This window comes from Chiloscyllium plagiosum, chromosome 16, assembly GCF_004010195.1.
Source record: "Chiloscyllium plagiosum isolate BGI_BamShark_2017 chromosome 16, ASM401019v2, whole genome shotgun sequence".
Lineage (NCBI taxonomy): Eukaryota > Metazoa > Chordata > Chondrichthyes > Orectolobiformes > Hemiscylliidae > Chiloscyllium > Chiloscyllium plagiosum.
The window spans coordinates 22,934,735-22,948,983 of record NC_057725.1 but is presented as its reverse complement, the minus strand read 5'-3'; the positions used below and the strand labels follow the sequence as shown (position 1 = coordinate 22,948,983).

The 14,249-nt window shown below is 37.3% G+C and overlaps 2 protein-coding genes across 2 annotated transcripts in view; one reads left to right on the top strand and one right to left on the bottom strand.

The window, feature by feature from the left end:
• eif3m (eukaryotic translation initiation factor 3, subunit M) overlaps positions 1-3,151 on the top strand; it is a 63,851-nt gene extending 60,700 nt beyond the window's left edge. Inside the window, exons 10-11 of the mRNA XM_043705542.1 lie at positions 2,006-2,066; positions 2,924-3,151. Of these exons, the coding sequence (XP_043561477.1) occupies positions 2,006-2,066; positions 2,924-3,044 (182 nt within the window). The 3' untranslated portion in view covers positions 3,045-3,151. The remainder of the gene's footprint in view (positions 1-2,005; positions 2,067-2,923) is intronic.
• Positions 3,152-3,327: 176 nt separating this feature from the next.
• Positions 3,328-14,249, bottom strand: part of LOC122558080 (coiled-coil domain-containing protein 73-like) — a 132,383-nt gene continuing 121,461 nt past the window's right edge. Inside the window, exons 17-18 of the mRNA XM_043706399.1 lie at positions 11,391-11,521; positions 3,328-3,642 (exon numbers count right to left, since the gene is read on the bottom strand). Of these exons, the coding sequence (XP_043562334.1) occupies positions 3,328-3,642; positions 11,391-11,521 (446 nt within the window). The remainder of the gene's footprint in view (positions 3,643-11,390; positions 11,522-14,249) is intronic.

Sequence of the window (14,249 nt, the reverse complement as noted above, 5' to 3'; positions counted from 1 at the left end):
TTCAGGGGACACCTCTGGGACACCCGGACCAACCAATCCAACCACCCTGTAGCTCAACATTTCAATTCCCCCTCCCACTCCACCAAGGATATGCAGGTTTTTGGACTCCTCCATCGTCAGACCACAGCGAAACGACGGTTGGAGGAAGAACGCCTTATCTTCCGCCTAGGAGCCCTCCAACCACCAGGGATGAACTCGGATTTCACCAGTTTCCTCATTCTCCCTCCCCCCACCTTGTCTCAGTCAAATCCATCGAACTCAGCACTGCCTTCCTAACCTGCAATCTTCTTCCCGACCTCTCCGCCCCCACCCCCGTCTGACCTATCACCCTCACCTTTACCTCTTTCCACCTATCACATTTCCGCGCCCCTCCCCCAAGTCCCTCCTCCCTACCTTTTATCTTAGCCTGCTGGACAAACTTTCCTCATTCCTGAAGAAGGGCTTATGCCCGAAACGTCGATTCTCCTGTTCCCTGGATGCTGCCTGACCTGCGCTTTTCCAGCAACACATTTTTAGATCAGATTAATTTCACAGGTTGGCGCAACATAGAGGGCTGAAGAGCCTATACTGCACTGTAACGTTCTATGGATGTCTGCAGAAATGTATCTAAACTGGACAGGTCTGACGACTATCAGAAGAGACTTGCAAAACAAAATAAATATCTGCTCAAGTCTTCAAAGATCACAGCAGCATGCCAAAACTAGAAGAGTAGTATTATGTTTAAAAAATGCTGCAGTATTTTCTTTCAAATTTTACTTGCTAATATTAGATATCTGAAAAGGGAAAAAAAATGTTTGAGTCTGCAGCTTTTAAAACAATTCCCAATTTTGGTTCAAAATTATAATACTCCAGTAAATCATTTAATTGTAATTAAGCAAACTAACCAGACATCAAACGATCCCTGTCACTGTTAAATTGATGGCAGTGAACATGTTATAAGAAAGAACAAAGGATATGTTAAAATGCACCATTTGACTGTCTTAACCTTGTGTTTCAGACAAGTATTCTGTGCTTAAAATAATTTGTCTTTTTGTGTGAGTAGACAGCCTGTGGTTTTAATTGTCCATTTTATATGGTATCATAAATACAGGATGTGTTTTGGTAGAGATGTGGTTGCACAAATAGATAGGATATTGCTTTCAACAAGTTGACAAGGGATTTTGCAAAATTATTTACCTCCAATGTCAAGTTGTTTTCTTATTCATACACCTCTGTTTTGGTGAATGCCTTGTTTCCAAAAAACATTTAAGGAATCCAAATTAAATTGTGATGTGTAACATATATCCTTGGAAAGCAATGCAAGTTTGTTTTTGAGCTACAAAAGTAATTCAGAACTTAAACATAAATATAATAAACATTTAATGGTATGTTTAATGAGTAAAAGAAACCCACTTTATCACCTTTCAAGTCCAACGAATTAATTATATGTTTTAATTTGTTAGTTTGAGCAATTCTTCACCAATGTTTGTAAATAATTCAATTGGATATCTCTTTCTACTTGTGTAAAACATTCTTGATGAAAATTCTGACATTGAAAGATACTTTAAAACCTATGAGTATGTAGTGCTGTATCTCACTGCTATGGAAGTATGCTCCCCATTTAAATCCTCCTTTTGTGAGCATGAGCAATTTTATCAGAGCAGTGAGTCACAGTCCTCGGATAAGAATTTATCTTAGTCACGTACAAAATGATTTATTTTACCCCAAAGAAGTTTGGCTAATGACACCATTTACAGACCTTGTTTCTGCTTCATACCATATTCACTAGCTTTGATTTTTGACATAAATTTATGTCCCCATTAGAATTTAAGATTTTTCTAATTTTTTTTTTAAAGATACGATATCCCACATCTAGTTGATTTTTGGTTAAATTTGATTCACTGCATGTCATGTTTAATACATTGAAAATTTCAGCTGTGTTATGAAGGCGAATGCTAGAGTATTTTCAGAAGTTAATTTTAAATATTTTGAATTCTAAACGTTTGGGGAAAAATTAATTTTTCAGCTGTTCGTACAAAGATGGTATACTGCAAAATTGATCAAACACAACACAAAGTAGTTGTAAGGTAAGGTCTATTTTAATTGAACCAGAGTAAATTAAAAGTGAAAAAAAAAAGTTAAATGTATTTGGTTATGTCTAGTCACTGCTGTATGATCATGGTTTGGATAAACTGCCAATCAGCTATCTTAGTCCTTAGTTATTGAAGGTCTCATACTTTTATCTTCATTCCAATAAGAGAATAACTTGTTTAATTTATCTGTATGAATTCAGGCCAAGTCTGGTATGAAAAGAACTAGCAGCTTTTTGTTGACAGATTCAAACACCTTCATGCAATTACAGCTAAAATCTAACTAAAATTCTGAAGATATATCCAGTGCTCATCTATGAAATTTCAACTGTTCTGAATATTATACATAGTCTCAAAGAATAAGTTTTAGACAGTTACTTTGAATTCGTTTGTGGATGAAAATGTAATAGCAGTTGAATGCAAGACAAAAATAAATTACAATGGTGAATGAGAAGTAAATCGTTGATCAATGGAACAATATTGACCAAAAGTTTTAGAGACTTTTTCTTAAATAGGTCCACTAGATAAGTACAGTCATTGTTGATTGCTTTGACATCTCACTACAGGAAAGTACCTATTTGGCTTAAACACTGTGGATGTTGTGGAGATCTGAATTAAAAACAAAGCATTGGAGGATCTCAGCATGTGTTATTAGTAGATTCAATATCAACTCTGCTTCTCTTTCCACTTATGCCACCAGATCTGTTGAGTTTCTTCTTTTTGTTTTTATTGACTTTTCAGTGTGAGTGAAAATTATGAGTACTTGTGCATGGCAACATAAACTGAGCAAAACACTTTCTGAGATAGACTTTATACTCTAACCTTAATTGTATGTTTGTTTCCTTTCTCATTAGTCACTCTACACACAGAACCTTTGGAAAACAACAGTGGCAGCAGTTGTATGACAGTCTTAACTCCTGGAAACAGAACTTGAACCAGGTGCGGAATAGCCTCCTCAGCATTTCCACCACATAAAATCTAAAATGAAGGGACTTGCCAATCAATTCATTTTTAAGATCATTGTCAGAATTAAGATTGTTTTAAAAACAAAACTGCTATTTGAATAAAGATCTATGGAATAATTTGAGTTTCAGCAATCTAATTAACTTTTTCTTTATTTGTCAAGCAGCACAGTAAATGTTTTGTAAAACTGAAGAAATTCTAAATTGCACCATAAGTTTTAAACCATAACATATCTGTTCATTCACACAGAAAAATGGCTCCCAGAAGTTATACCTGCACACAAACAGAATAGGCATTAAGTTGGTGTTATCTTGATTACACATTCAGCTTTCCTTTTCCGTGTGTGCTTGAGCCGGTCCAGACTAAGAAACCTTTCGATTTTGCTAATATGTCCTTTGATGATGGCATACTGAGGATCCGCTTCCTCCTCAAATAGTAACACTGGAGTGGCAGGCATAGTGTTAGACGTCGAAACCTCTGGTGATAGGGGATGAAAGTATGATTGGGAACAAGAAATAGAAGAAGTTTCTGTAAACTGTCCCTGATGTTTCATTGAAGCAGATGAAAAAGGAATCGTGGAACCTTCTCTGGAGGATGAACATAGTTTTTCCTAAATATAACAGATATGTATTGTAATAAAAATCATTAGCCTTTGTGACAGTCTTGTGAATCATCTTCGGTTTTTTACTCCTACATAGACTGTAGATGGAAATCCAGCATACTTTACTGCTTGAAGGCCCCATTAAAGTAGTTATACAGTCATCAGAATTTAAAATTCAGATTTCTAAACAATGATTCAGGAACATCAATCCCATCTCTAGATCAAGAATCACACTGTCTTGGGTTTGACAAAATTCATATATGGCAGTGAATAAAGTTTACTGTCTTTTCATAATGTGGGTTACGATAACTTGAACTATTTCAAACAATGTTTTCAACCCAATTGCAGTAGTGGCAAAGAGTCAGGAGTAGTTGCAGCTCATAATTCAATTGGTTTGTATTAATTTGAAGATTTTCATCTTGTACTCGTCAAAACAATTAGCAAGAATACCAATTCAAGGGAAAAACTAACATTTGAGAGGAATGGTTGGCAAGTGAACTCTGATTAAAGGAGCTATCAACATAATTGTCATTTAACTGCCAAACTTTGTCTAAATTTTAACCTAGGCAGACTGACTGATTTCTCAGGACAATTAAATGCCATTTGTTGGTTCATTGTAATGTAATTGAGTCTAAAATTAGAATTGGTCATATCTATTTCTTGAGAATGGATTGTTAACCATAATTAGCATTTATCACAGGTGACCAAAATATTATGTTAACTACATGTCCGAGGAACTTTTCTATTGTTCAGTCTAGTATGGATTTTAGTGTGCTACAATATTTTATACAGTATAGGATAATTGTTCTGAATATAAGTTAAATATTTTAACATGTCTTTTACACTAATACACTAGCAAACTAATAATGATTCTAGAAAGACATCTTTCTGCAGAGTGGTGAGCAGTTATTTAACAAACTGTTGGAAAAAAAAAACTCAAAGAAAATCCCTGTGAGCATTATGGTACAGAATGATGCATGTGATGGTCTCTCTGTGCCAGTTCCTTATTGATATTGACTGAGGAGTAACTGACTATTGGACATATCTCTGGGGCTGGCCTTCTACTGTTCTCACAGCTAATAATTCCTTATTACCAAGGATTATTATCCTATGTAGCCCAGCCAACAGATGCAGATATATTGTCCAAGAGTTCCAAACACAACGAATACCTGTCCTAGAACTCCCACAATACCTCGGAGTTGTAGATATCTCTTTGATCTAGCGTCTGCTCACAATCCTAAAAACTAAGTCATGCGTTTCCTCCATGATTAATTTGACAAAATTATGCTTAATACCAATTGACAAAGGTTCCACTGTACACAATATGTCTGCTTCCCAGCTCATTAAACTGGAATATTGATTGGAGTCTGCAGTCCCGTTGAATTTCAAAGATCACCAATTATTGCCAATGCCACATAAAACAAGGGGTATGATTAAACACAATGAGAGGCAAAGCTAATTACTTCCTTAAGTTCTAGTTGATTTTTTATAAACAATTTATACATTAGAACCTGCAAATTAATTACTTCAAAATAACTTGACACAATGCTTTTAAAAATGGTTGTTCCAACAAGCAACTCCAAGGTTGACCTTCCCAGTTTTTGTTTGGTGCTTATAACCCATAAATACTTTTGCCAAACTATCAACAGTTTTGGGATACCACTACCAAATCTTCACCGGTAAGTATTAAATCTGAAACCATAAACAATGGAAAGAAAACCACTCAAGCCCCAAACACCACAATAATGTTACAGAAATATAGTTACGGTGAAGATCTTCCATAATCTTGAATTGTATGTATGAAGTAAGCTGATATGACTAGGGTAATTAAAGCACAAGAGATACACATTAGAGACAAGATCTGGAGCATGGACAAATTGTTTTAACTTGATATAAGATCATAATGAGCTTGTAAAAGTTCATCCATTGCAAAAACATATGCCTCAAATTTCCTCTGAACCTGAATGAATAAAGCAAGGTTTTAAGCAACTAGTCAAATGTAACAATTCACCTTACAGATTCAGATAGAGTAACTTGATGCCAAAGTGCAGTTGCAATAACTACCAAGTACCTTAACATAGTCATAATGTTATATGTTTTCTTCAAGGAGAGAATACGAACTGGGGTTAGCTTCTCACTGCACTTCTCCTTGGACAGCTATGAAAACAGCAATGAGGAAAGAATTCCATAGTATTCCATACTTGCATGTATAAGGAAGGAAGGAGCACGGAAAGAAAGGGTGGAATATGCAGTGAGAACACAGAGAACATGGAGAACATAGACAATAGTTTTACAGTGTAAGAGGGAAAATGGAAATTTTGTATTTTAAACAATTAAATGGAGGTTAGACTAGTAGAATTTATAAAGGGTCAGGGAATCAGCCAAAATTTTTTTGTGGTTTAGAAGCATGAGAAATTAGAAGAATAGTGTTTAATGAAGTATGCTGAGTTTCCAACATTACAATATAAGTTTTAACCATGCTCATCTCAGCAGTATGTCAATGAAGCAATCCACCATTAGCAGACCATGGTTACTATAGAATGTACTGAAGCAATTCTTAAATCCATAACTTCCACTAACTAGAAAGACAAAGAGCTACAGTTCACAGCAGTACCATCACATCTGGTTTGCCTCCAGGTCACACACCAATAAGATTTAACATGTATAACAATTCCTTTATCAGTAAAGGATCAAGCTCCTGGATCTCCAACCTAACAGCAATGTGGCAACACTACTGCAAGGACTGTGATTGTTCAGGGTAGCTCACCACTGCTTTCAGCTTTTGGTTACTCATCCTAAGAATGCATTTAAAATGTAAGAATTTACGAGGTCCATTGTTGTGAAGCGAATTCTGTATTCTGTTTAGTGTAAGATTGTGTGCCATTGTACTCAGTATATGAGAAAAATGATTTTGAATTATTTGGTAAATTATACCTAAGTTAAAAATGTGGGAGGATGGAAATGTTGCATTTCTGCTTTAAAGATTTAGTGGGAAAGCAGCTGACTAGTGAAGAATGTGAAAAGAAAACTACAGATTCAGGGAAGAAACCTGCACAGTCAGGAGGGTTGGCAACCAGACAAGGATTCAAACTCATTGATAAGACATCTCCACCTGCATTTTTTACCAAACTGTTTTAAGTTAAAATGTATTACTTGAAGCAATGGTGAAACCAGATTAAATAGAATCTTACAAAAGGGAATTGCATTTTTACCGGAGAAGTAAGATTTTGCAGGGCAATGTGAACCTAACAGAATTGTTCTTTCAGAGAGCCGACACAGGCTTGAACCGAAGAACGCTAATGCTCAAATTGAGATTAGAGTTACATTTTTGTAACAGGTTTTGTAGGAAGATCTTATTTTATTATTTTAACCTAGGTAAGGTCGATGATAGAATTACAACGGAAGTGAATTAAATAAAGCATGCAGTCTCTGATGGCCTGAATTATACACAGACAGTAAAACATTCAGAATTTTTATGAAAGTGGAGGAGGCACTTCCATAGAGAGGCAAAATGGCCAATGCAGATTTAAAAGGAAATAATAAGAACTCTCTGATGATAATGGAGAATAATAAATAAACAGTGCAGGACATTGTGAATAGAAAAACTCACTGCAGACTCCACAAAAGAAATGCAATACTAACTATAAAACTACCCATTACTGGATGTACATTTCATTGTATGTGAGGATAAAAAGGGAAACTAGAAAGGGTTGGGGGGGAGGATTAATGTTGAAGTATCTTACCCACATATATGAACACAATGAGAATTCAGAGGGGGATAGAAGGTTAAACATGCAAATATTTAAAATCAACACTGTAGCATCAATACAATAAAGTATACACAAGTGTACAGTATATCTTATTACATTTTGGATAAATATTTTATGTATTCTACATTATATCTGGTCAGGGATTTTTTTTGTTCTGGATTTTTTAAGTGTTCATTATAATAATATACAAATGATACATTAAATTGCAAACTAATCTTTCAAACTGTTCTGCTTTCAAAATGTTACTGTTATTGAATTAGTGGGGACATGATGAATCTGATGCAACTTGTCAGAGTTGTGCATGCAAGGATCACATTATAACAAGAAAAATTAGTCAAACATAAAAAATACACATGGAATCTGGAAATAAATGACTATAATGTGATTATCCTCAGAATTCATCTTAAATCATACCAAACAAAGTCCCATGTAATTAATGAATTGATGGATATACACTATAGAACCCCTGCAGTGTGGAAACAGGCCATTTGGCCCAACAAGTCCACACTGATCCTCCAAAGAGTAACCAACCCGGACTCATTCCCCTACCTTATTACTGTACATTTACCCCTGACTAATGCACCTAATCCACACATAACTGAACACTATGGGCATTTTAGCATAGCCAATTCACATAATCTGCACATCTTTGGACTGCAGGAGAAAACCCATGCAAACACAGGTGTGCAAACTCCACACAGTTGCCCGGAATCAAACCCAGGTCTCTGTTGCTGTGAGGTAGCAGTCCTAGCCGCCCATATTGTGGAATTTATTTCATTCACTCATGGGATATGAGCCTTGCTGGCTCAGCCAGCATTTACTACATCCCTAAATGCCATTGAGAAGGTGATGTCTTCTTGCAGTCCATTTGGTGTAGGTACACCCACAATGCTGCTGGGGAGCGAGTTACAGGATTCTAACCCAGCAATCAAATGAAAACAATGAGTGGCTTGGATAGGAATCTGCAGATATTGAAGTTCACATGTAACTGCTGTCTTGTCCTTTTAAATGGTAGTGATTAGGAAAGGTGCTGTTTAAGGAACTTGGTGAACCTTAGACCATAAGACATAGGAGCGGAAGTAAGGCCATTCGGCCCATCGAGTCCACTCCGCCATTCAATCATGGCTGATGGGCATTTCAACTCCACTTATCCGCATTCTCCCCGTAGCCCTTAATTCCTTGTGACATCAAGAATTTGAAGACATTTAGCGTCCCAGCCTCCACTGCACTCTGCGGCAATGAATTCCACAGGTCCACCACTCTGGCTGAAGAAATATCTTCGCATTTCTGTTCTGAATTTACCCCCTCTAATTCTAAGGCTGTGTCCACGAGTCCTAGTCTCCTCGCCTAACGGAAACAATTTCCTAGCATCCACCCTCTCCAAGCCATGTATTATCTTGTAAGTTTCTATTAGATCTCCCCTTAATCTTCTAAACTCCAATGAATACAATCCCAGGATCCTCAGCCGTTCCTCATATGTTAGACCTATCATCCTTGTGAATCTCCGCTGGACACGCTCCAGTGCCAGTATGTCCTTCCTGAGGTGTGGGGACCAAAACTGGACACAGTACTCCAAATAGGGCCTAACCAGAGCTTTGTAAAGTCTCAGTAGCACAACGGTGCTTTTATATTCCAACCCTCTTGAGATAAATGACAACATTGCATTCACTTTCTTAATCACGGACTCAACGTGCATGTTTACCTTTAGAGAATCCTCAACTAGCACTCCCAGATCCCTCTGTACTTTGGCTTTACGAATTTTCTCACCGTTTAGAAAGTAGTCCATGCTTGTATTCTTTTTTCCAAAGTGCACAACCTTGCACAGAAATTACAAGTATCTACCATTTGTCTTTTAGAGACTATAAAAGTGTTGCTTTTTTTTCCCCAGTAAATAATCAACTTGCCCAAAAATTATGCTTGTTACAGTTTTCATCATTAAAGAGGGAGGCATCTTTAGTCATTTTGATCTTCACCATACTAATATCAAATGTCCTGATGCGACTGCACCTGTACCTCGATGACAATTCCTTGGAGCATCTATTTCATTTATAAATGCAATCTTTTGCAATCCCTTATCCTTAGAATGATGTTTGAAAGCTGATAATGTACATTAAACAAGATCACATCTAATATGGTTATACAAAAAGTTGGCAGAATCACGCGAAGTCTGCAGTCAGCAGCTTCTTGCCCGAGTAAAAAAAAAATCCCATTTTCTAATCTCGTGTAAAACAGTGAAATGAAATTCTTGCTTGTGAGCACTGAAAGGCCTGTTTGCATCCTCATTATGGCATCATATCACCAAATTAATATGCTGTTTTCTATTCTCACACATGATAGAAAATAGAGTTACAAGTTCCAACATGAAAGTCAGTTCAACTACTGTTTGCTGCTTGTTCTTCCAGCCATACATCAATCACTAACATCTGAGTGCATGCTCCATGAAGAGTGACTGCAGGCAACCTAAGTCTCTGTCGGTAAAGCAGGATGTCAATTACTCTCCGTCCAACATGCCTTAGGCAAGTAAAACAAACTGCAAGGTGGCTGGGTACTGTCATTGGGTGCCCAACTGGGCTTTAAAGTCCTGCCATTGGCCCGTATGTCTCCTGCAGCAAGTGGGAGAATATGACAAGCAGAGTGCCACGGGGTGTGATACAAAGTTAATGAGACAAGTTTGAAAGATACCACAAGAAAATACCAAGAATTACATTTAGCTGATTTCTAAGATGATTCAATCTCTAGTCTTTTTCCAATTTCTAAAATAAAATAAATAATTTGTATAACATCTTTTACACCTCAGGATAATCCATAGCCAATTAAGTACTTTTGTGACATAACCATTGTTGCAAAACAGCAAACACTAGGAATAGAAAGTAAGATTACTATATCCTAAATATGCACATGACACAACTCCTTTACCACAAGTTGTAGTCTGGATTTGTAAGCTTAAAAATAACTGAGATCTTGACCATTCCTTCACAATCACCTCAATATCACAATGAATGACTAATAATAGGTTCACTATTTAAAATTTCTCCATGTCATTAGCACAGACCTTTGCTTCAATGTCCACTAATCTGAAGCTTCATTAACAAATTGCCAAAGTTCAAAGGTTGATGATTTAATCAAGAGTCATTTGTCATAGAAATGCTGTGAACAGTTAAACAGGTATCTGTAGATGATCTTTCCTGAGATTTTAGAACTCTCAATCATTTGTTATGCTTAGCATGGCTCTAAGACATGTTAGTGGCATAGCTAGATCTAATAGGATACGCCTCACAAGGAGCCAGGTTTTTCAGGGCTTGCTTCAAGAGTTGTTAAAACAGTTATATGATGTGATTCTTGATCTATTTTGCAGTCGGGTATTCAATTGTTCTCGTAAAATGGATTTCCCATTGTGTTGCTCATAATTAAGTTCAAGCATGCACTGTTTTATGTTGGAAGATTACAATGCTTTATTGCATTTGTAAGAAGCCCAATATCATTGGCTCATTCTTTTAAAGCATTAGGCCTAGTTAACATCTATGTCAAGTTGCCTTAGGTTTGCCCAATCAGCTGGAAACAAGTACTTTTTTTTAATAAATTTGAAATTTGAAATGTAATGGATGAATATTTCATGAAATTAATTCTTCATTATATATTGTTACAGTATATTGAAACTATGCTCTCTTGCTATGCCACTTTGAGAGGTATTATCTTGGATTTTTAAACATCTTTTAAAATTATACTTTCCTTGGCAATTAATACTTTGTACAGGATAGACTGCATACCATTTCCTCCCTTTCTGCCTTTGGTGTGTACAGTATGCATATTTTCTCCCTATGTTCTATTTCTGTCTAGATCAACTTCATTTGTAAAATATAGTGCCAATGTGCTTCCCTATATTTTTTGAAATCCATCTGTCATAATTGCATGTTTGCATATGAAATGGTACATTCTTCTCAAATTATCTCACCAAAGATTTGGAACAATGTTTTAAAATCCACTTACCTGATCTGCAGGCTGTGAAAAATCAGAAAATGTCTGTGCTGTTGTATTCCACTCACCAGAATTTCTCTTGGGGTAAAGAGGAATACTGGAGGTATTAAAAGTGTCATTTAGCCTTTTAGTACTGGGAGAATCTGAGTGAGAGAGAGGAAATGGTTACAAATACACTCAATGTGCTAAACTTTGAAAATCCCCAGATGCTAATTTTGAAGTCATTGAACTGCTAGTTTCCTATCTGACCTTGAGAATTATTCAAATTTAATCACAGATATTTCACCGTTCATCCATTCGCTGGACAATTTCCTACTCTAATAAAGGCTTTGATCTTATTGTGCCATGGAGAACAGTAAAACGTTTTGAAGGCATATTTCAAACGATATGTTTCCTTTGGTATACTTGACTAATGGCAATTACTAGGAAAGGACAAATACTAATTTTTAAATTAAAATTCTGCATTCTCCTGTTTTTTGTCTCCGAAGAAGTATTTCAGCTATTTCTAGCACGGATGGTTTCCTGTCAGAGGTAAAGAAAAATATACTCATAGAGTTCATGTCCGTGCCTGCACTTAATCTCATAGGCTTTGATAAATTAATCTTCAGAGACTGTAATTCACCTTTGATTGGTTTGTGATGGAAAATCCCATGTGACCAATACATCTTGGGTCTTTGTGAATAAGCCAGGCTGGGAGAAAGACGCGTGTATTTGGAATTGGATGCTTACTTCAAAAGTTCTACAGAGGATACTAGAATAATTGGGGTGAATTACAAGCCAAAAATCTATTAAAAGGAATCAGACCATTATCATAAAATCTTAAGAGTGAAATGCAACAGTTTTGTAATTTATTTTAACCTTAAGATTCAATCACTGTTTTTCTACATATACATGTGTATTTGTGACCTGATTTACCATGGCTTTGCCCTGGGTAGTCTAGATTCAGAAGCACTTTTTTGTTCACTTGTGGGATGGCCAGCAGTAATTGCATGTCCCTAATTGATCCTGAGAAGGTGGTGTTGAGCTGCATTCTTGAAACTCTATAGTCTCCCTGCTATGGATTAACCTACAATACCCTCAGGGAGGGAATTCTAGGATTTTGATCCAGCAAGTCAAGGAATGATGATATATTTCCAAGTCAGGATGCTAAGTGGCTTGGCATGGAATTTGCATATGGTAGTGTTCCCATGTATCTGATGCCCTTATCCTTCTCGGTGGAAGTGGTCATGAGTTTGGAAGGTGTGGTCTGAGGATCTTTGGTGAACTTCTGCAGTGGATCTTGCAGATAGTACACACTGCTGCTACTGAGTGTGTGATGGAGGGAGTGGATGTTTGCAAATCAGAGCAGGGCATATACACTTAATGGTAAGGTCCTGGGGAGTGCTGTTGAACAAAAAAAAACCTTGGAGCACAGGTTCATAGTTCCTTGAAAGTGGAGTCGCAGGTAGATAGGATAGTGAAAGCAATGTTTGGTATGCCTTCCTTTATTGGTCAGAGCAATAGAGTGTAAGAGTTGGGAAGTCATGTTACTGCTGTACAAGTCATTGGTTAGGCCTCTTTCGGTATATTGTGATCAATTCTGGTCTCACTTCTATCCGAAGCATGTTGTGAAACTTGAAAGGGTTCAGAAAAAATTTAGAAGGATGTTGCCAGGATTGTAGGATTTAAGCTATAGGGAGAGGCTGAAGAGGCTAGGCTGTTTACCCTGGACCATCAGAGGCTGAGAAGGGGACCTTATAGCGGTTTATAAAATCATAAAGGGCATGGATTGGGTAAATAGACAAGGTCTTTTCCCTGGGGTGGGGGAGTATGGAACTAGAGGGCATAGGTTTAGTGAGAGGGGAGAATTTAAGAAGAGATCGAAGGAGCAACCTTTTCACACAGAGGGTGGTGCATGTATGGAATGAGCTGCCAGAGGAAGTGGTGGAGGCTGGTACAATTACAACATTTAAAAGGCATCTGGATGGGTATATGAATAGGAAGGGTTTAAAGGTACATGGGCCAAGTGCTGGAAAATGAGACTAGATTAGGTTAGGATATCTGGTCGGCATGGATGAGTTGGACAGAGGGGTCTGCTTCCGTGTCATGCATCTCTATGACTCAATGTGAATGTGATACCAATCAGTCAGGCTGCTTTGTCCTGGATGGTGTCAAGCTTGAGTGTTGTTGAAGATGCACCCATCCAGGCAAGTGGGAACTATTCCATTATCACACCTGAGTTAAGCTTTGCAGATGATGAACAGGTTTTGGAGAGTCAGGAGGTCAGTTACTCACAGAAGTATTCCTAGCCTCTAACCTGCTCCTGTTGCCGCTGTATTTATATGGTAAGTCCATTTGACGTTCTGGTCAATAGTGACCCTCAGAATGTTAATAATGAGGGATTCAGTGATGGTAATGTCAAGGGATTTTGTAAATGGAAGAACTAGGCTAGGGAAATGACATGTTCTGGAGCACAGTCCTCAGTGCTATTGTTGGAATATTGTCAGGATTCATAGCCTTTGCACAATCCAGTGTCTCCAAACATTTCTTGAAATTATGTGGAGTGAAATTAATTGGCAGAAGATTGGCATCTGTGATGCTGGACCACTGGAGGAGGCCACGATGGATCACCCATTTGGCATTTTGCAGATTGCTGCAAATGCTTCAGCCTGATTTTTTGCCCTAATGTGTTGAGCTCTTCCAACATTGAGGATGGGGACATTTGTGGAGTCTCCTCCTCCAGTAAGTTGTTTAATTGTCCAGCTCCATTCACAACTGGACGTGGCAGGACAAATCCAATGGTTGTGCGATGACTTAGCTCTATCACTTGCTGCTTATGCTGTTTGGCATGCTTTCTGTTTGCTAGCCTCACCACATTGACAGCTTATTTTT